Consider the following 22,902-nt stretch of genomic DNA (forward strand, 5'->3'; position numbering starts at 1 on the left):
TCAGGTCTGTGACGTAACACACTGTGATTTTAGAGCAAGAAATAAAACTTGAAATGAACAGAAGTAAAACTAACTAAATAAATTATATATATATATAACGTTCAGTTTTAATAAAGGAGGCTTTTATTCTGTGACCAGCCGGTACTTCCTGCTGACGTCCAGCAGGTGGCGGCGTTTCATCAGAAGTATTTAAATTGGACCTGTTGAGGAGAATAAACTCATAATCAAACAATAAATCATATGTTAACTATATTTATACATGTGTGTTTAGACGGAGACTGAGTCTTGAGCTCTGATGAATTTAAATGAATTCGACTTGTTTCATTTATGCCGCTGCGACAGGATGAAATATTAAAATACTGTTTGTTTTAAATGGAGTCTGGTGTGAAGTGAGACTCTGAAGCTCAAACTGTGTTTCATGAAGATGTAGCTGAACTCTGACGTTGCTGTGGAAACCACAGTGTTTCCTGTTTTCTCTCTGTCCATCAGCTCAACAAAGGCCCAGTAGAACACGTAGAACCGGCTGGTAACACAGCGGGGGGGGGGGGGGGGGGGGGGGCAAAGCAGGGAAGCAGAGCGATGGCGTTAACTTCAAACGCCTTTCAGACAGAGACGTGGGCATCGATAACATCCTGTCTGCGGCCCAACGACTTCCTCACAGCGATGCCGTTGTTTCCAGTCGACCAATGACTGCCTCCCCTATGACTGGGGTGGGTGTGTGTGGGGGGGGGCAGACTGGATCCTGGACCCCGTCCTGCCAGACCCTCTGAGAGCATGGGGCCGAGCGTGGGCGCTCTGGAGCTGCTGGGGGTGGCGTTCTCTGCCGGGGCCTGGCTCTGCTCCCTGGCCACCACCCTGATGTCCACCTGGCTCACCCTGTCCACAGACCTCCTCCCCAGCGAGAGCTACGAGCTGGGGCTGTGGGAGACCTGCGTGGTGCAGGACCTGGGCTCTCTGATGTGCCGGCCCTACGACAGCCTGCTGGGACTACCGCCGGACATCAAGCTGGCCCGGATCCTGATGTGTGCGGCGCTGGGGTCCGGTCTGCTGGGGCTGCTGCTGGCCGTCCCCGGTCTGAGGCTGGTGAACGGCTGCTGCGTCCAGCTGGAGGACCTCCGCTGCAAGAGGGTTCTGAAGATGGCGGGGGGAGCGCTGTGCGTGGCGGCGGGGGTCCTGGGACTCACCCCCGTGTCCTACATCGCCCACCTGACGGTCCTGCGGTTCTTTGACGAGTCTGTGCCGGACGTGGTCCCACGCTGGGACTTTGGGGACGCTCTGTTCTGTGGCTGGACGGCCGGCGTCCTCCACCTGGTGGGGGGAACTCTGCTGCTGACTTCCTGTCTGCGTCTCCACAGACAAGACTGTAACGTCCCTGTTCACATCCCTCTGGTCGCCGTAGCAACAGGACGGCGCCCAGCAAGGACCCGGACTGTGTACGTCTGAGGGACGCCGTCCCAGTGAAAACGTTCAAAGCTTTAGAATCTAAACCTAAAGGTCAAAGGTCAAAGGTCAAATAAATGTTGAATGTTGAACTTTCCTTCAATCGTCCTGATCATGGAGAGATGCTGTTTGTTTGTTTGTTTGTTTGTTTGTTTGTTTGTTTGTTTGCTGCTATTAGTTGATAATAAAGCTGAGACTGAAGCCGTGAGACGTGTGTCTGTTGAAAACTGATATTAATGAGATACTGATGAGATACTGATGAGATGTTAATGAGATACTGATGAGATATTAATGAGATACTGATGAGATATTAATGAGATATTAATTAGATACTGATGAGATATTAATGACATACTGATGAGATATTAATGAGATGTTAATGAGATACTGATGAGATATTAATGAGATATTAATGATATGTTAATAAGATACTGATGAGATACTGATGAGATGTTATGAGATACTAATGAGATGTTAATGAGATACTGATGAGATATTAATGAGATATTAGTGAGATATTGAGATATTAATGAGATAATAGTGCGATACCGATGAGATATTAATGAGATACTGATGAGATGAGATACTAATGAGATGTTGATGAGATACTGATGAGATATTAATGAAATGTTAATGAGATACTGATGAGACATTAATGAGATAATAGTGAGATACTGATGATACTAATGAGATACTGATGAGATATTAATGAGATATTAATGAGATATTGATGAGACACTAAGGAGATAGTGAAGAAATGTTGACTAGATAATGAGATGTTGACGAGATATTAATGAGATACTGATGAGGTATTAATGAGATATTAATAAGATACTGATGAGATATTAATGAGATATTAGTGAGATATGAGATATTAATAAGATACTGATGAGATATTAATGAGATATTAGTGAGATATCGAGATATCAATGAGATAATAGTGAGATACTGATGATACTAATGAGATACTAAGGAGATAGTGATAGATATGAATGAGACACTGATGAGATATTAGTGAGATACTGATGAGATATTAATGAGATAATAGTGAGATACTGATGATACTGATGAGACACTGATGAGATATTAATGAGACACTGATGAGATATTAGTGAGACACTGATGAGATATTAATGAGACACTGATGAGATATTAGTGAGATACTGATGAGATATTAATGAGATATTAATGAGACACTGATGAGATATTAGTGAGACACTGATGAGATATTAATGAGATACTGATGAGATACCAATGAGATACCAATGAGCTGATTGGTTGTTGGTAGTGTGTGGAGGACGTGTCCAGGAAGAGACCGTGTCCTGATGCGTCTTCGTGACGTCTGATTGGTCGACTGCAGCTTAAAGACGATGCTGTTGTTCTGCTTCCACAATAGCATCATTATCAGCTGAGACAGCCATCGCCACGGCGACCACGCCGCGTGACCTTGACAACAGGTCACATGGTCTGGTTGCCATAATAAAGGCAGGAAGATCTGCGTGTGTGCTGCCCTCAGTCCAGACTGTCAGGCAACAGCTCACAGAGAAGATCAGAAACACAGCCCTCCCTCCCCCCTCCCCTCTCCACTACACCCCCCCACCTCCTGCCACGCTTTAATTACTCTTTTCCTCTTTGAGACAATGGAGCCCTGATCTGGAAGAACGTCGCTTGAGGGCGGAGTCCGGCCTCGTGTGGCGCTGACAGGAAGTGGACCCTCATCTTGCATTGTTTCACAGTGGCTTTCATCACGGAGCCAAGCAGGGCAACGCTGGCAACGCTGGCAATGTTGGCAACGTTGCAGACAAAAACACCAGTCAGACTGTCCCACAGAACACAGGAAGAGGTCCATGTTCTTCTTCTTCTCTCCTCAAACTAACGCAGCGTATAAATCTCTATAGAACTCATCAGTTCATTCTCTCTGAGGATAAAGTCAGGTCGAAGCTGTCGCCATGGAGATGGACAGATGGACAAAGTAATTACTGAGAACTAACAATGAGATTCATGACAGGATCAGTTCGTATGATAAATTATGGCGTCACCTGAACGTCTCCTACACCGTCGTCTCTCGTTGGCCGTTGCTGCTCAGTCTTCTGTAAAAGTCGAGCCACGACTGCAGCGTCTTCCTCGACCAGATCCAGGATCCCGACGTGACGCCGGCGGCCAGCGTCATCGAGTACTTGACCACGAACACGGTGATGTCTGGAGCCGCTGGTGGGGAGTTTGAGGTCGGACACGGAACGCCGAAGCTCTGGCAGGTCTGGAGGTGCCAGGTCCTCTCCCACTGCATCCGGGACGCTTGCTCGTAGAAGCAGCAAGCCACGACGCCGGCGGCTGGCGCCACGTTCAGAACTCCGACCAGGGCGAGCCGCGTCATCAGCTGCTCCAGCTTCCGGGTGTCGGTGCCATCCAGCTTCATGACAGAGTGGATTCTAAAGAGCGACACCGAGCTGGCCAACAGCAAGGACGTCCCGACCAAGAGGTAGAACGCCAGCGGCGCCAGGACATAGCCTCGCAGCGCACTCACGTCAGAGATCCCCACGTAGCAGACGCCAGTGAGCAGGTCACCGTCCACACATCCCGCCGCCAGGACAACGCTGGTTTGGACCGCCGGCAGCGCCCATGCCACCAGGTGGAAGAACTGAGCCTTGGCCTCAATCGCCTCTTGACCCCACTTCCTCCCTGCGGACAGGAACCAGGCAAGGGACAGGACGACCCACCAGGCGGAGCCGGCCATGCCAAAGAAGTAGAGGATGATGAAGAGAACGGTGCAGCCGGAGCCGGTGGCGCCCTGGGCCACCATCTTGTAGCCGTCACCCTTGAACTGGTCCACACACGCCACGCTGTCCTCCAGCAGGACACCTGCACTGTAGGCCACTGCCACCATGAAGCAGCAGCCCGACTGGAAGAGGACAGGTCTCTTTGGGTACCGGAACCGCCTCGGGTCCAACAGATGAGTGAGGACGGTGAAAAGGCTGCTGACACCGGACAGAGCAGCCCAGACGACTACCCAGACCCGACAGAACCTCCGCTCCTCCTCATTGAAGAACATCAGTCCATTGGGCTGGGAGGCCTCGCAGGGGGCGCCACAGTCCTTCGCCCCCAGGAGGCGGTAGTTCAGGTAGGGGGGCACCTGGAGCTGTGGGGGGCAGGTGAAGGGTTGAAGGCTCCGGACATCATCGTCGCCGGTCGTGTTCTGACCCACGCAGATTTCTCCTGCACCGTGGACTGGGAAGTTCTGGCAGAGGAGCCTCTCGGGCCACTGGAAACCAAACCGATTCATGAGGCCCTCGCACCCCTGCCGGGCCCCTTCACACAGAGACCTGCAGGGCGGGATGGCCCTGTCTAGGACTGTGCAGACCGGGGCGTACACCGAGCACAGAAAGAGAAGCAGGTCGGCGGAGCACTGGACTTTAACCAGCGGGTAGAAGTGGTGAACCTCGGGCCCGGCAGCGTCCTGGCTTGCATGGCCCAACAGGTTGGGCATGATGGTCTGGTTGTAGGCCACGTCCCAACACAGCGGGATGGAGACAGGCTGACACCGGCCGTGGCCCGGGACAGAAACCTTCTTCTGGTTCTGACCGGAGCCCTGTTGGACCAGAACCAGGCACAACCAGAACCAACAGCCTCTCAGCACCATGACAACCACCACAGAATCCACAGAGAGTCAGAATGAGAGGATGCTCACACCGACTTGTTTCACCGAGACCAAAGTGACTGAAGGCATCTTCACTCCTCCTCCTCCTCCTCTTCACTCCTCCTCCTCCTCCTCTTCTTCACTCCTCCTCCTCCTCCTCTTCTTCACTCCTCCTCCTCCTCCTCTTCTTCACTCCTCCTCCTCCTCCTCTTCTTCGCTCCTCCTCCTCCAGAGATGATGATGCTATGAGTTCCCCAGCAGCTTGATCCTCCAATTTAAAGTTTTCTTCTCTCTGATGATTGGTCCCTGTGGGTGAAAGGGGCGGGGCCTCAGTGAATGATCTGATTCTCTTTAGATTGTGACATTAATGAAGAATCTAACTATTTATTGATTTTAGTTTTAAATATATTTTATTTAACACAAGAATTAGTCCAACAATCACTAAAGTCATTAAATCGATGGAGAAGCTCCTGCCGGTCGGTTGAGTAGATGAGGTTTTAGTGACAGTAGATAAGATGAATCTCATCATGTGTTGATGAAATGAAAAAAACATCCTCAAAAGATCATAAAACAAAATCAGAGCAAAAGTATTCATCAGTCCTGATCCAGGACCAGAACTCGACACCGACTGCCACCCCCCCATCCTCCCCCATCCTCCCCCGTGTTAAACAAACGGAGACAAAGAGAAGGAAACGTGGTTCTAATGATCAAACGAAACAGAACGAAACTAAATAAAAGTTAAGATAAGAAAAATTAAATAATAAATAGACCTGTCCAGGGTGGATGAATGGATGAATGAATGAATGATACATTTTAAAAAGTCATGAACATGAATCACATGAAGGTAAAATATATATAAAGAAATAAATCTAGAAATAAACTAGAGAAAAGTGAATCTGACCAAGAAACAGACATGAAGACATGTTAGCTCTGCTAAGCTAGCGTCATTTCCTCTGAAAGTACAAGCTAAAGGCTAGCCATGCTAAGCTAGCTACCTGAACTACACGGAGGCAGAGGTGACTTACTTCCTTCCTGCAGGTGTGTCCAGGTGTGCAGACGAGTTACCGGCGTGAAGCGAACATGTCGTTAGCTCAACGTCGAGGAAGTGACACGAAAAGTTTGTGAGAGAACAAAGAAAAAGATGAAGACTGAGCGTCGACTCTTCAGAGGATTGATTTATTCATGAACAGTTAAATATTCTTCTTCATCAATCAGACGTCTGCTGTCAATCACACGCTCAACATCATTTACACACCAAAAAGTTCTATTCCCCAGAAACAACAATAACCGCAAGCTAGCATCACTTCACTTTTGATTTAGCATAGCATTAGCTACATTAGCTCTGGAGTCGGGCGGCAATAACGGTCGACGTATAGAGAAAGGTTGAAGACAGTTCTGTAACGTTAGCATGCCGAGCTAACCCATCCACCGGCCACTGTGGAAATCTTAGCTCGTTGTTTACGAGCCTTTTGTAAACAAACGAGAGAAACGGAAGGAACATGTGATTAGCATGTCCAGCTAACTGTGCTAACTTTACTGAGACACGTCTGAGTCTTTAGTGATTTCAGACTGTCAGTTAGTGGAAGCCAGCGGGGAGCTTCAGCTTCATCCATTATTCATGAGCACACAAACACATTCATCAAACACATGCTAACGAATGCTAACGAATGCTAACAGAAGCCTACAGGGACATGCACATCAAATCAGATTTACACACAACAACAACATTTTAATATGACACCAAACAACCTTCACTTAGCTTAGCATGTAGCTTCATGATATTTGAACAAGAAACAGTTTTATGTAGCTAGCTGTAATGCTACAAGCTAATGCTGCTGAGTAAGTATTGATCTTGCTGGTTGATTGGCGGCATGTCCACCTCTGGAGAACTGAAGTGGGCGGTGCCAAGGTGACTGATTTGGACCAATGGGAGCCACTGATCCAGTTGATTGACATGTGACTCAAACACAGAGTTCCACCAAATGTTTCTCTGAAGGAAAACCCGTCCAGCACTTTGGTTCCTACCACCAGACCCAGCATGATGATAGCTCTGTTAGCATGCAACTTGTTTCTGTGCTAAGAGACTGGTTAATTAGCTGTTCATCTGGCTAATTGGCTAATGCTACCTTCTCCCTGTTGTAGGATGGAGCATGGATGATGATTATTATCATTTTTGATAAAAGTTACTTGAGGTCATTTAAACTTGCTGGATTTCTTCTACGTTCACATTTCTGTGTTTGATAAAGTTTATTTTTTCTCAACACGTCATCAGTTAAAGTCTGAGCCGAGCGTTGATCACCAGCATTTAGCCGCTGGCAGCAGCGACGGTTTGATCCTTCGTCCAGGGTTAAAAATGTCTCTGATCTCCGTCTCCAGACGAACGCCGGGAACCTTGAAGATAGACACGGCTGAAAAACACAGAAGAAGAAGTTCTGACTGGGCTGGCCTTTTATTGGGTTCTACCAACATAGAGCATGTTAGCATGTTTATTGTAAATTATATTATGCTATAGTTCCTGTTTATAGTCTACTCACATTTAACGAACAAATCCATCTGTATAATATGTTCATAGTACCTCACTCAATCATTATGTATATCCTGCTCATTCACCTGTAGATATGGTCTCACCTGTACATAGGTTCTGATCTGTAAATATTGTCCATATGCTGTAAAAACAACCTGTACCATTCTTATTTACCGTAATATTTATGCCACTTACTGCCTATTGCACTTCTGGTTAGATGCTAAACTGCATTTCGTTGCTCTGTACATGTACATGTGTAATGACAATAAAGTTGAATCTAATCTAATATTTAAGGCTCTGTAAGATGTATTTGTTTTAGCATGTTAGCATGTTTAGGGCTCTGTAAGATGCAGTAGTGTTAACACTAACACAGCATAACACAACATGCTAACTAGCATGTTAGCATGTTTAAGGCTCTGTAAGATGTATTTGTTTTAGCATGTTAGCATGTTTAAGGCTCTGTAAGATGTATTTGTTTTAGCATGTTAGCATGTTTAGGGCTCTGTAAGATGCAGAAGTCTTAGCATGTTTAAGTTTCTGTAGGATATAGCCATGTTAGCAGGTTAGCATGTAGCTTTGCTCTTACTGTCTCTGAGGTGCATGATGGGAGGAGGAAGTGTGCTGAAGTATGGGTGCTGTAGAGACTCCTGAGCTGAGATCCGTTCTGCAGGCACCACCGTTAGCATCCTCTGGACCAGATCCTCGGTCTTGTAGGGAAGCTGGTTCAACCTGAATGACACCGACAGACCGAATAACCCGGTCGATATGTCAACATGTTAGCATCTACACACAATGGCATAGCATTTGTAACTGTGTAAGCATTTAGCTTGCTATTAGCATCAGTATTAGCACTAGTAGCACGTGTATGAGCATTAGCTCACCTTTTCCAAACTGTCCTGAGTGGCTTTGGCTCCGAGTGAAGAAACCACTCTGAAGGCAGAAAGAAAACAACCATTCGCTAATGTTAGCTTGCTAATATGCTAAGCTATCACACGCCTCCAAGGCAGAAGTTGCAGAGAAACCAATCACACTCTCTGGTTTCACTTGACCTCTGAGGAAACGGTGAGGTCTGCCCCTGATGGAAACTCTGAGTCACTGCAGAGAAATGACTTCAGCTACATTTGAATGACTGGAAACACGGAAACGTTCAACACGCAAAACAACAGTAAACTACAGTAAACTACAACAGTAAACTACAGTAAACAACAACAGTAAACAACAACAACAGTAAACAACAGTAAACTACAGTAAACTACAGTAGACAACAACAGTAAACAACAACAACAGTAAACAACAGTAAACTACAGTAAACTACAGTAGACAACAACAGTAAACTACAGTAAACGACAACAGTAAACTACAACAGTAAACAACAACAGTCAACTACAGTAAACAACAACAACAAACTACAGTAAATAACAGTAAACAACAGTAAATAACAGTAAACAACAGTAAACTACAGTAAACAACAACAGTAAACAACTACAGTAAACTACAGTAAACAACAACAACAACAAACTACAGTAAATAACAGTAAACAACAACAGTAAACTACAGTAAATAACAGTAAACTACAGTAAACTTAAGAGATTGCTGCAGACTGCATTAAGGAAAATAAATCACAAACCAATCAAAGCTGATTCAAGTCGTGTTCAGGTGGACTCACCTGGTCTGTGATTGGGCAGCAGACTGACTCCAGGCCAGGTGTCCTCAGAGGGGACGCCCAGGACCTACAGGGACACGTCCAGGTCATAATAATGTCTCTGATGTCTCTGGTGTGTCCTGTGGTGCAGACACTCACCGCCCAGATCTTCTGCAGCTGCTCGGTCTCATCGGTCACACCGGGGAACGCTGGCGCCCCCTGCAGCATCTCTATGAAGATGCAGCCAGCGCCCCTGATTCAAACACACCAAACTTTATTGATCCGCCCCATCCCAGCAGATTTTCAACAAACTTTATTGAGCGTCAGCACCGACCACACGTCCAGAGCGGTGGAGTAATCTGTGGAGCCCAGGAGAACGTCGGGGGGGCGGTACCACAGCGTCACCACCTCCGAGGAGAACGTCTGACAGGGGATTGACTTGGACCGAGCCAGACCTGAACCAGAACCAGAACCAGAAGCATTTACAGTCTAAGCTGGAATGTCCTCCTGTTCCTAAGTGAATGATGGACAACGAGTGATCCCACCGAAGTCGGCCAGTTTGAGTTCTCCCAGGTAACTGATGAGGAGGTTCTGAGGCTTCAGGTCTCGGTGGAGGATCCTACGGCTGTGGATGTAGCAGAGCCCTCGCAACAGCTGGAACATGAAGATCTGAAACACACAGTCAGTCCAGAGGCTGATTGATTAGACTAGAACATAGACTAGAACATACCCTGGAACATTGACGAGAACATAGACTAGAATGTACATTAGAACAATGACTAGAACACACTGGACCACACAGTAGAACAATGACTAGAACATACACACTATAACATAGACTAGAACATACCCTGGAACACTGACTAGAACATAGACTAGAACATACCCTGGAACATTGACGAGAACATAGACTAGAATGTACATTAGAACAATGACTAGAACGCACTGGACCACACAGTAGAACAATGACTAGAACATACACACTATAACATAGACTAGAACATACCCTGGAACACTGACTAGAACATAGACTAGAACATACCCTGGAACATTGACTAGAACATAGACTAGAACGTACATTAGAACAATGACTAGAACACACTGGACCACACAGTAGAACAATGACTAGAACATACACACTATAACATAGACTAGAACATACCCTGGAACACTGACTAGAACATACCCTGGAACATTGACTAGAACATACCCTGGAACATTGACTAGAACATAGAGTAGAACATACCCTGGAACACTGACGAGAACATAGACTAGAACGTACATTAGAACAATGACTAGAACGCACTGGACCACACATTAGAACAATAACTAGAACATACACACTTTAACACAGACTAGAACATACACTAGAACAATGACTAGAACATACACGAGAACACTCAATGGAATATAGACTAGAAAAAAGACTAGAACACACATCAAAACAATGACTAGAACGCACTGGAACACACAGTAGAACATTCACTAGAATATTGACTACAACATTCACTAGAACACTGACTAGAACATAAACTAGAACATTGACTAGAACATAGACTAGAACATTGACTAGAACATAGACTAGAACATACCCTGGAACATAGACTAGAACATACCCTGGAACATAGACTAGAACATAGACTAGAACATTGACTAGAACGCACACTAGAACATAGACTAGAACATACTGGACCACACTAGAACATACATGAGAACACTCACTGGATTATAGACTAGAAAAAAGGCTAGACCATAGACTAGAACACACATTAGAACACACACTAGAACGCACACTAGAACACACACTAAAACACTGACTAGAACATAAACTAGAACAATGACTAGAACATACACGGGAACATACACTAGAACACTGACTAGAACATAAACTAGAACATAAACTAGAACATACACGGGAACATTGACTAGAACAATGACTAGAACATACCCGCACGTTGTGGGAGTGAAGACCTCCAGGATGCTGTGTCATATACTGGGCCAGGTCTGTCTGCTGGAGGAGGAGGAAGAGGAGGAGGAGGAGGAGGAGGAGGAGGAGGAAGAGGAGGAAGAAGAGGAGGAAGAAGAGGAGGAAGATTTACAGTCAGGTCAAAGACGTCTCGTCTCAACGTTGAATTCCTGTCTGGGGTCAAAGGTCACAGTGTTATCATGTTAATCTCACCATGTATTCAAAGACCAGAGTCAGAGTCTCTCTGGTGTGGACGATGTCATGAAGGACGACGATGTTGGCGTGTTTCAGACGTTTGAGGAGAGAGGCTGCACACACACACACACACACACATTAACACACATTAACACACATTAACACACACGGAGGACTGTGATTGGTCGGAGGTGTGACCTTCTCTGATGGCCGTGAACGGGACGCCTTCCTCCGTCTTCATCTGAATCACCTTCAGAGCAACGAGCTGCCCGTTGATCCTGCACAGAAGAAGAAACACTGACAGTGAACACATGAATGAATGGATGAGTGAATGAATGAATCAGTGAATCAATGGATGAGTGAATGAGTGAATCAATGAATGAGTGAATGAATGAATCAATCAATGAATCAATGGATGAGTGAATGAATGAATCAATGAATGAGTGAATCAATGAATGAATGAATGAATCAATGAATGAATCAATGAATGAATCAATGAATGGATGAATGAATGAATGAATCAATGAATGAATCAATGAATGGATGAATGAGTGAATGAATGAATGAATGGATGAGTGAATGAATGAATGAATGAATGAGTCAATGAACGAATGGATGAATGAATGAATGAGTGAATGAATGGAAGAGTGAATGAGTGAAAGAATCAATGAATGAATCAATCAATGAATCAATGAATCAATGAAACAATGAATGAATCAATGGATGAATGAATCAATGAATCAATGAATGAATGAATGAATGAATGGATGAGTGAATGAATCAATGACTGAATGAATGAATGAATGGATGAGTGAATGAATGAATGAATTAATCAATGAATGAATGAATCAATCAATGAATGAATGAATCAATGAATCAATGAATCAATGAATGAATGAATGAATGAATGAATGAGTGAATGAATGAATGAGTGAATCAATGAATGAATCAATGGATGAATGAATGAATCAATAAATGAATGAATCAATGAATGAATGAATGAATGAATGGATGAGTGAATGAATGAATGAATGAATGAATGAATCAATGAATGAATCAATGAATGAATGAATCAATGAATCAATGAATGAATCAATGAATCAATGAGTGAATGAATCAATGAATGGATGAATGAATGAATGAATGAATCAATTAATCAATGAATGAATCAATGAATCAATGAATGAATGAATGAATGGATGAATGGATGAGTGAATGAATGAATCAATGAATGAATTAATTAATCAATGGATCAATGAATGAATGAATCAATGAATCAATGAATGAATCAATGAATCAATGAATGAGTGAAAGAATCAATGAATGAATGGATCAATGAATGAATCAATGAATGAATGAATGAATCAATGGATCAATGAATGAATGAATCAATGAATCAATGAATGAATCAATGAATCAATGAATGAGTGAAAGAATCAATGAATGAATGGATCAATGAATGAATCAATGGATCAATGGATCAATGAATGAATGAATCAATGAATCAATTAATGAATCAATCAATGAATCAATGAATTAATGAATCAATGAATCAATGAATCAATGGATCAATGAATGAATGAATCAATGAATCAATTAATGAATCAATCAATGAATCAATGAATGAATGAATCAATGAATCAATGAATGGATGAATGAATGAATCAATGAATCAATGAATCAATGAATGAATGAATCAATTAATCAATGAATCAATCAATGAATCAATGAATGAATGGATGAGTGAATGAATGGATGAGTGAATGAATGAATGAATGAATGAATGATTCAATGACTCAATGAATCAATGAATGAATCAATGAATCAATCAATGAATCAATGAATGAATGAATGAGTGAAAGAATCAATGAATGAATCAATGACTCAATGGATCAATGAATGAATCAATGGATCAATGGATCAATGAATGAATGAATCAATGAATCAATTAATGAATCAATCAATGAATCAATGAATGAATGAATCAATGAATCAATGGATCAATGGATCAATGAATGAATCAATGAATCAATGAATGAATGAATCTGACCTGCTGATCCCTTTGTAGACCGAGGCGAACGCTCCTTCCCCCAGTTTCTCCAGACTCAGGTACGACTGAGCGGCTCCAAACTCCAGACCTGGTTTCTGAGCAGAACACACACGTGTTACACGTCTGGTCATGTGACGTTCGACCACGCATCATGTGACACATCAGCTGACCCAGGTGAAGGCGTCATGGCCGCTCGTCCCTCTCAGCGGGTCGCTGTTGCTGCGTCCTCTCTGGACCCGCAGCCGTCGGACCTGAAGAGTGTGGAACCAGTGAGGCCGGGAGTCCGAGGGGGGCGAGCCAGACCGGTCCGGATCCAGCTGGGACGGAGACAGAGTTGGATCAGCCGTAGGCAGCCGGGAGGGGACACCTTAAATCTCTAATACCACCTTAAAACAGTTCGGTTTTAGTCCTGTTTTTAGAAGAATGGACTGTGGTCCCTGATACACTGTAAAAAATTAAACCAATGTCCAGAGTACGCTGTAAAAGAGTCCAGTTTTTATCCAGAAACATTTAGCTTAACTTTTTAAAGCGGCTCAGTTCATCTGAAATGTTTTACCTCAGCCGACGGGAGGGAAGAGGAACTTCTACTCTTTCTGAAGCCGACCTCCTCCTCCACCACCTCCACCTCCACCTCACCTTCCTTCCTCCCTTCCTCCTCCTCCTCCTCGTCCTCATCCTTGCCACAGCAGCACCTCCTCAGCCACCGGGACACATCCTCCATCTTTTCTTCTTCTCTCCCTTCTCGCTCTTCTTCTCTGGTCTCATATGACTCACATGGTCCAAGACAAGTCAACAGGGTCCCATGACAGCCCCCCCCCCCCCCACACCCCCAGTCTGTAGAACAACAGTGTCCATTCATGTGTGTGTGTGTGTGTGTGTGTGTGTGCTGCCCTCCGGTGGTCTCCGGCCGTCACTGCAACTTCCACTGACTCACACCCAGAGGACAGACGTTTGGACTTCCTGTTGACTCCATGACACAGCAGTGACCCTGGTTTGGATAGAGACACATGACCAATGAGACGCCTCCGTCTGTCAAAGACAAGGGACATTAGAGGATGGAGGGATGTGTGGGCAGAGGTGGGGGTGGGGGGGGCAGAGAAGACTCCCAGGGACACTTCGGTCCTTTACTCTGAAATAAGTTTTCACTTCCCTCCTTTTTCTTATTGTCCATCCTGACTGAACGTTCACGATGGACGTCCTCTGTTAATGAATGTATTTGTTGTGTCAGATCAGTTTTTTGAGAACCAGTCTACAGGGTCGTAGCATCATTTGGGGGCTCGTCCAGTTTAGTCTTTTGGATTTGAACGGCTTGGTGGCAGTAGGCCAGTCCTTTAAAGACCTGGGGCTGGGTGATATCTCTGTTGTTTTGTAACCTTGGTACGAAGACTGTTGATGCTGGCAGGTTGACATGTGTCTGAATCATTCATGAGGGACTGGACTTGATTTGTTGGAGCTCTGTGAAGAGTTGAAGTGCAGCTCTGTTGATGGTCTTAAATGGAGACCATGTGGATGAAGTTCTCCTCTCCACCTCCCAGTAACGTGGTCCAGTCAGAGTCTGCTTCAACCTCTGGAGCATCAGGACACAACTCAGCAGATGGAGCAGCTATCTGAAGATGGCCTCCACCTGTAGAGAGGAGGAGAAAGAAGAGAGGAGGTGAAGGAGTGTTTCCAGAGTCTCCCTTCATCATCACATCCAGTAGAAAGAGCAGCAGGGACTTCAGTCCTGTTCAGAGCAGCAGTGGAGCAGCTGTGGAGCTCAGCCAGCCTCTAGTTTCTGTTGTTGGTCTCATCTCTGACGTTCTCTCAGCTGAAACAGACTTTATAGACAGAGTGATCTTCTTCAGAGTTAGTTTCAGATGAGATGGTCCGTTATTGATCCACAGTGGATAGAACAGTAGCACACAGGATCAGAGCAGACATTAAGTGCGTACAGTACCAAAGTATTAAGTATGGCTGAGTAGCAGCGCTGTCAAGAAGGCTCAGTACTCTAGTTAAATCTAGGAGCTACAGTTAGCCTGTACACCTATCAGTAGCGCTGCTCATTCATTTGACTTGCAGCTATCCTGTGTAGTTGTAGATCTCAGTAACAGTGGACATTCACTGGTTAGTTCAAAGTTCCACTTGTAGATTGTGTTGATCTTCTGTTTAGTGGCAACATGTTGCAGTAGAGCAGCAGTAGTTGCTCTTCTAGTAGTTATTGTGTATGTAGCACAGTGGGACCAGGACAAACAGGATCTGACACCTCTGCATGTTTTCATCAACATCTTGTGGAAGTGACAATAAACAGGACTTGAATGGACTTGAATGTGCTGTAGAAGAAGTCAAACTAGTGGACTATGAATGAAATCCTCCAACACTGAGCTGTAACTACACCATGCACAGAAAGATAATCCTGGTGTGAGCAGGCTGTGGTTATTCAGCTGGATGTCACTGCTCACAGTTCAACATCAGGCTGCTGCTCAAGGCTTATGAAGCTTGAATATAGTCCTGGACTCTTAACCTTTTTGTCCAGTGTCCTGGTGTCTTGGAGTGACGTCTTTAACTCACAACACTTAGAGATGGTCCTCTCACCTCTGAGCTCTGCTCTGGTTCAGAGTGGTTGTAGAGGGACGGACTCCCTCCTGTCTGTCCTCACTCTGGTCCATGCTGCTGAATTCACATCAGCTCACACTTTGTCCTTCACCTGCAGAGGAAACACACATCATTCATCTGAACATCCACTGAAACCATCTCAGCTGCTCCTCTTCTCTGCTTGAAGCTTCTACTATCAGTCCACTAGATGGAGCCATGGAGGACACACATGATGCCTTCACTGACACTCAGTCTGTCTCCATGTGTATTTAATGAAGCTGATGTCCACATAAAGACACAGACAGTCAGAGCTCAGGCCTCAGTTATCAGAAACAAGCACTGCTGCTTATTAATGATTAACCTCCTTCATCCAGACGACTCTGAGCTCCGACTCAGGGAAACAGACTGTGGAGCTACAACTAGAGACAGAACACACCTTCACCTCTTCACCATCAAAATATCCTGCTGCTCTTTTAACACTTCACTCATCACTTCATGTCATGATTAATGTTCGGTGAAGCTTTGCTCCAGTACATTACAGTAAATCTGACAGCAGCTGTTTCACAGTAGAGAACGGTAGGACGTGCAGCTGAAGGTCTGTGGGATGAAGTAGGGACATTTAAACTTCCTGCTGTGGTCAGAAACAAACAGGAAACGTGAAGTAACCACAGTGTTGGTGCAGAGCCCCCTCAGTCTGAACTGATCTGACTATCCTCGGGAGTCATTTATTATGGTATCTCCTGTTAGTCGTTTTTTTTTTTACAGTGCATCTCCTCGTCAGTTTTTAAATAATGCATCTCATACTATTAATTATTTATTGTGTATCCTGTTGTCATAGTTTCTCTGTGCCCATTAAACTGACATCATGCAGTTTATTGCTTCACCACGAATCTCCAACACTGTAAAACATGTTAACAAGGAGATACACTGTAAAACATGGCAATGGTGAGATGCACCGTACACTGTGACAATAATGGAGTTTTATAGCAAAATTTCCTTGGACCTATTTTATACAGTGTATCTCATTTTATACAGTGTATCTTATAGAGTCCTTCCTCATTTCTACAACATTGATTTAATGTTTAATCTAAACGCTCTAGTGCTTTGTTATGCTACGCTGATGCGCGGTTATGCTTCACTCCCCGCTGCTGCAGGACGTGTTTAAACATACGGGAAGTCAAGTTAGAACCTTGATCACTTTGTACTAACTTGTTGAACAAATGGAGATGAACTGAGTTAACACTTTAACTGCAGACTTCACTGAAATAGAACCCAAGGGAAATGCTGCAGGGTATCTTGTGGTCTGGCACACTCACACTGGGGCGCCGAAAAGGGGGGGTAAAGGAGACGGATTCTAGGGGCCCATGATTGAGGGGGGCCCAGAGAGGCCCCTAATGATGATGAAATTATAATACAGAAAAAAATAATGACACTAAGTTATTAACTAACATATAATCACAAATGTTTTATTTTCAATGTCCTGGTAACAATAACTTTATTTGTTTTGGCAACATCAACGCCTGCAGGGCCCCCCTTCCCCCCCTCTATTTATGTAAAATGGTTCAGTCCGACTGGATCAGCTGCAGGTAGCGCACCGGCGGTTTGTCACACAGCGCCACAGCGGGCAAGCCTGCCAGTTACTGTTGCTGGTGGTGAGAGAGCGTTCAGTAAACTAAAAATGATTCAAAAAAAAAAACTATTTGAGGTCCACAATGTCTCAGGAAAGACTTTGCAGTCTTGCCATGCTGTCATTTGAGAGTCAGTTGGCTAGAAAGCTGGACTTCAAAGACCTGATAAGTGATTTTGCACGTGAGAAGGCTCGGCATTGGGCTTTTGGTGAGAAAAGTTGAGCAAGGACCAGTGATTGAAAGGTTGCAAAAGGAAGCTTGACTCAGTCGGCAACGTTATATATTTGCCATTCTTTCATATATTAAGTTCTTCTTAAATGATGAGAAATCATATATGGCCATTTTGTATTTTAATGGTGTTTTTGTTTTTGCTGAGATTTTTTTCTCTCCACTGATTATAATTGCTATTTTTTCATGGAAGAGTTTATTTCCAATTTAAGAATCAGTGTTGCAGCAAATAAATGAATCAAAATGAATTCCATTGTATTCAGAGTGCTCAGTTCTTCCCCTACTGTACATGTCAACTGTCATGTTGTTCTTCTTTCACAAATATGGTAACGATAGTCAAAAATACCATTAAAATGCATAATTGTATGTAAAATAGCATCAAAAAATTTCACCGCTGTGTTTGGGGGGCCCTGTAAAGATTCTTTTCATGGGGCCCAAAATCCCTAGCGGCGCCCCTGCACTCACAACCAGACTTGCTTGCTCGTATGTTCCAGCTCCAGTTTCATTCTTTCAAGTTGCTTCTCACTATTTAATTTCTCTTGTTCAAACTGCACGGCCAACCGTTCCTTCTGTTGCTCAAAAGTTAGATGAGCTGTCTGAACAACTATTGGTGACATAGGAGCCACTCAGAGCTCTTCCTCCTTTAACCCACAGTTTTCAAACAAAGATGATGACACCACTTGCTTAACCTCCTCCTTACACTTCTGCTCTGCAGCTTTAATTCCATAATTTTTTAGCTATTTGGATCAGCTCATCCTTTTTACAGCTATTTACAAATGCCACCGTAGGCACATCAAAAAACCCTGATAAAGAATCTATAATTACCAATCCACCGATACAGACGGTAATGTGTTCCAGACACTCACTAAGGTCAAACAAAGACCTGCAGAGAACTTCTCCCTATCCACGGTCGGTAGCTTGAGCACAAACCCAGTGGGCCTATAAAGTAACCTGGGAACAGGCAACCCTACAAGAACACCCAAAAGAAATGCCCCAGAGAGATGTCCAAACTAACACCAACTGCTCCCCACAACACTATAAAAAATAAACTGACACAACTCAAATGAGAAGTATCCTAGAACCTAAAGGAGAAATCTCTGCACCCAGAGTATCGCGACAGTAACACTTACCTGAATGGCAAAGGACAATCCCACATCAGGTCAAACTATTTATACTCAAGGACATGTGTTGGATCTCAAACCAAAACAACAAACCAAAGCTCTTTGCCCTGACAACAAAACATCAAATAAATCATCACTGGCAACCAACAACCTCGACCAAACCAGCAGAGCAAGCAACATGTGGCAACCGCCACCACAGGAACAAACAAACTTTTTAACCAAACCAACTTTGATGGACAAGTCCCCATTTGTCATGACACAACAACAGGGAGACACACCAATACTTTATTATGTCATCATGTTAAATCTAATTAATGTGCCAAATGAAGAATAACAATGTGAGATGTAGACGTCAGTAAAGTCAGCGGTGTATGACGAGCACGAGTAAAGAGTATGTGTGTAAATGTTGTAGAGTTCAAGAGACATTCAGGCAACGTAAAAGTATACAACCAAACAGGAAAGTGAAGTGCCTGGGACGAAGAGCAGAGAGAGACTGATTAGACAGGTAGGACTATGTAACCTGGGCGCACCACAGGTGATCCACATCACACAATCAGCAACCTGCAGGAGAGACAAACAGGTGTTACTCCCAAAGAAGACACCAGGGGTCGTCACGTTGCACAATATATCTCCTGGTATCCATATTTAAGAGAATAGCTCATACGTTAACTTCTTTATAGTATATCTCCTGGTAGCAAGTGTATCTCCTACCAGTCAGTTTTTAAATAATGTAACTCATACTATTCTTTTTTATAGCGTATCCTGTTGTCATTTTTTATAGTGTATCTCCTGAATAGTAATAGTAGGAGATACAATAGTAAATGATAACAAGGATAGACTTGTAAAAATGATTCGTAGAAATTGTCAAAAGTATGTACTGGGAGATATACTGTAAAAAATAGGTACTCAGAGACATACTTTTTTGCTATAAATCTCAGTATACAGTATTTTGTTTTTACAGTGTATCTCATCGTTGCCACGTTTTACGTATAATACTAAATATATATAAATCAACAGCAATAATAAACGTATTCACACAAACAAGAGAAAACTTTTAAAGAAACGAAATGAGTGAGGAGTTGCACTCCCGACGTTCTCCTCTGTCTTTCTAGTGTCTGTGTTATGTTCTGCATGTAGAGTCTTGTCTTCCATCAGAACCTTCATCTCTTCACCGTGAAAATATTCTGCTGCTCTTTAAACACTTGACTCATCTCTGATTAATGTTCAGTGAACTTTACTCCAGCACTGCACAGAAATCTGACTACTGCTAGTACTACTACTACTGTTAATACTGCTACTGTTAATACTACTGTTAATACTACAACTACTACTGTTAATACTGCTACTGTTAATACTACTGTTAGTACTACTACTACTACTACTGTCAATACTACAACTACTACTGTTAATACTGCTACTGTTAATACTACTACTACTACTACTACTACTGTTAATACTACTGTTAGCACTACTGTTAATACTACTACTGTTAATAGTACTGTTAGTACTACTGTTAGTACGACTGTTAATACTACTGTTAATACTACTGCTACTAGCACTACTGTTAATACTACTGTTAGTACTACTACTACTACTACTGTTAATACTACTACTACTACTACTGTTAATACTACAACTACTACGGTTAAAACTACTGTTAGTACTAGTACTACTACTACTACTGTTAATACTGCTACTGTTAATACTACTGTTAATACTACAACTACTACTGTTAATACTGCTACTGTTAATACTACTGTTAGTACTACTACTACTACTACTGTCAATACTACAACTACTACTGTTAATACTGCTACTGTTAATACTACTACTACTACTACTACTACTGTTAATACTACTGTTAGCACTACTGTTAATACTACTACTGTTAATAGTACTGTTAGTACTACTGTTAGTACGACTGTTAATACTACTGTTAATACTACTGCTACTAGCACTACTGTTAATACTACTGTTAGTACTACAACTACTACTGTTAATACTGCTACTGTTAATACTACTGTTAGTACTACTACTACTACTACTGTCAATACTACAACTACTACTGTTAATACTGCTACTGTTAATACTACTACTACTACTACTACTACTGTTAATACTACTGTTAGCACTACTGTTAATACTACTACTGTTAATAGTACTGTTAGTACTACTGTTAGTACGACTGTTAATACTACTGTTAATACTACTGCTACTAGCACTACTGTTAATACTACTGTTAGTACTACTACTACTACTACTGTTAATACTACTACTACTACTACTGTTAATACTACAACTACTACGGTTAAAACTACTGTTAGTACTAGTACTACTACTACTACTGTTAATACTGCTACTGTTAATACTACTGTTAATACTACAACTACTACTGTTAATACTGCTACTGTTAATACTACTGTTAGTACTACTACTACTACTACTGTCAATACTACAACTACTACTGTTAATACTGCTACTGTTAATACTACTACTACTACTACTACTACTGTTAATACTACTGTTAGCACTACTGTTAATACTACTACTGTTAATAGTACTGTTAGTACTACTGTTAGTACGACTGTTAATACTACTGTTAATACTACTGCTACTAGCACTACTGTTAATACTACTGTTAGTACTACAACTACTACTGTTAATACTGCTACTGTTAATACTACTGTTAGTACTACTACTACTACTACTGTCAATACTACAACTACTACTGTTAATACTGCTACTGTTAATACTACTACTACTACTACTACTACTGTTAATACTACTGTTAGCACTACTGTTAATACTACTACTGTTAATAGTACTGTTAGTACTACTGTTAGTACGACTGTTAATACTACTGTTAATACTACTGCTACTAGCACTACTGTTAATACTACTGTTAGTACTACTACTACTACTACTGTTAATACTACTACTACTACTACTGTTAATACTACAACTACTACGGTTAAAACTACTGTTAGTACTAGTACTACTACTACTACTGTTAATACTACTGTTAGTACTACTACTACTACTACTGTTAATACTACTACTACTACTGTTAATATTACTGTTAGTACTACTACTACTGCTACTGTTAATACTACTGTTAGTACTACTACTACTACTGTTAATACTACAACTACTACTGTTAATACTGCTGTTAGTACTACTACTACTACTACTGTTAATACTACTGTTAATACTACTGCTACTAGCACTACTGTTAATACTACTGTTAGCACTACCACTACTACTACTGTTAATACTACTACTACTGTTAATACTACTGTTAGTACTACTACTACTACTACTGTTAATACTACTGCTACGAGCACTACTTTTAATACTACTACTACTGTTAATACTACTGTTAGTAGCACTGCTGGGGAACATTAAACGTTGCCCACATGGGCGTTGGAGTCTCCCTACATGGAGCCCCTTCCAGGACTCTCCCCGGAGCCTCCAAGAAGGCTGGATACTCTGAACTGTTGTCTGGTGCATAAACACAGACAACACTCAGAGCATTCCCACAGTTATTTGGAACTGCATGGAGGAGACCCTCTTATTGGAGGTGACCCTCTCGTTTGAGGAGACCCTCGTGTTTGAGGAGACCCTCTCGTTGGAGGCGACCCTCTCGTTGGAGGCGACCCTCTCGTTTGAGGAGACCTCTCGTTGGAAGCGACCCTCGTGTTTGAGGAGACCCTCTCGTTGGAGGCGACCCTCTCGTTGGAGGCGACCCTCTCGTTTGAGGAGACCTCTCGTTTGAGGAGACCTCTCGTTGGAAGCGACCCTCGTGTTTGAGGAGACCCTCTCGTTGGAAGCGACCCTCGTGTTTGAGGAGACACTCTCGTTGGAGGCGACCCTCTCGTTTGAGGAGACCCTCTCGTTGGAGGC

General features: G+C 43.0%; 3 protein-coding genes across 3 annotated transcripts; 1 reads left to right on the forward strand and 2 right to left on the reverse strand.

Moving 5' to 3' along the window:
* Nucleotides 1-774: 774 nt before the first annotated feature.
* On the forward strand, nucleotides 775-1,499 carry LOC311509489 (putative claudin-24; the record flags this gene model as incomplete). Its single annotated transcript, XM_084574731.1, has 1 exon — nucleotides 775-1,499. The coding sequence occupies one exon, from the start codon at nucleotides 775-777 to the stop codon at nucleotides 1,441-1,443; it is 669 nt and encodes a 222-aa protein (XP_084430857.1). The 3' UTR covers nucleotides 1,444-1,499.
* A 1,749-nt stretch (nucleotides 1,500-3,248) lies between these two features.
* On the reverse strand, nucleotides 3,249-5,077 carry LOC311509591 (frizzled-7-like; the record flags this gene model as incomplete). The annotated part of the gene is made up of 1 exon (XM_084574823.1): nucleotides 3,249-5,077. One exon carries the CDS (start codon nucleotides 5,075-5,077, stop codon nucleotides 3,491-3,493), a length of 1,587 nt encoding a protein of 528 aa, XP_084430949.1. The 3' UTR covers nucleotides 3,249-3,490.
* A 1,164-nt stretch (nucleotides 5,078-6,241) lies between these two features.
* Nucleotides 6,242-14,172, reverse strand: cdk15 (cyclin-dependent kinase 15; the record flags this gene model as incomplete). Its single annotated transcript, XM_084574728.1, has 13 exons — nucleotides 6,242-7,482; nucleotides 8,185-8,327; nucleotides 8,480-8,528; nucleotides 9,265-9,328; nucleotides 9,400-9,493; nucleotides 9,575-9,695; nucleotides 9,786-9,909; nucleotides 11,153-11,251; nucleotides 11,420-11,514; nucleotides 11,600-11,679; nucleotides 13,452-13,546; nucleotides 13,622-13,768; nucleotides 14,008-14,172. The coding sequence occupies 13 exons, from the start codon at nucleotides 14,170-14,172 to the stop codon at nucleotides 7,370-7,372; spliced, it is 1,389 nt and encodes a 462-aa protein (XP_084430854.1). The 3' UTR covers nucleotides 6,242-7,369.
* Between the last annotated feature and the right edge of the window lie 8,730 nt (nucleotides 14,173-22,902).

The sequence above is a fragment of the Chelon labrosus genome, assembly GCF_963514085.1.
Source record: "Chelon labrosus genome assembly, chromosome: 24".
Classification (NCBI taxonomy): Eukaryota; Metazoa; Chordata; class Actinopteri; order Mugiliformes; family Mugilidae; genus Chelon; species Chelon labrosus.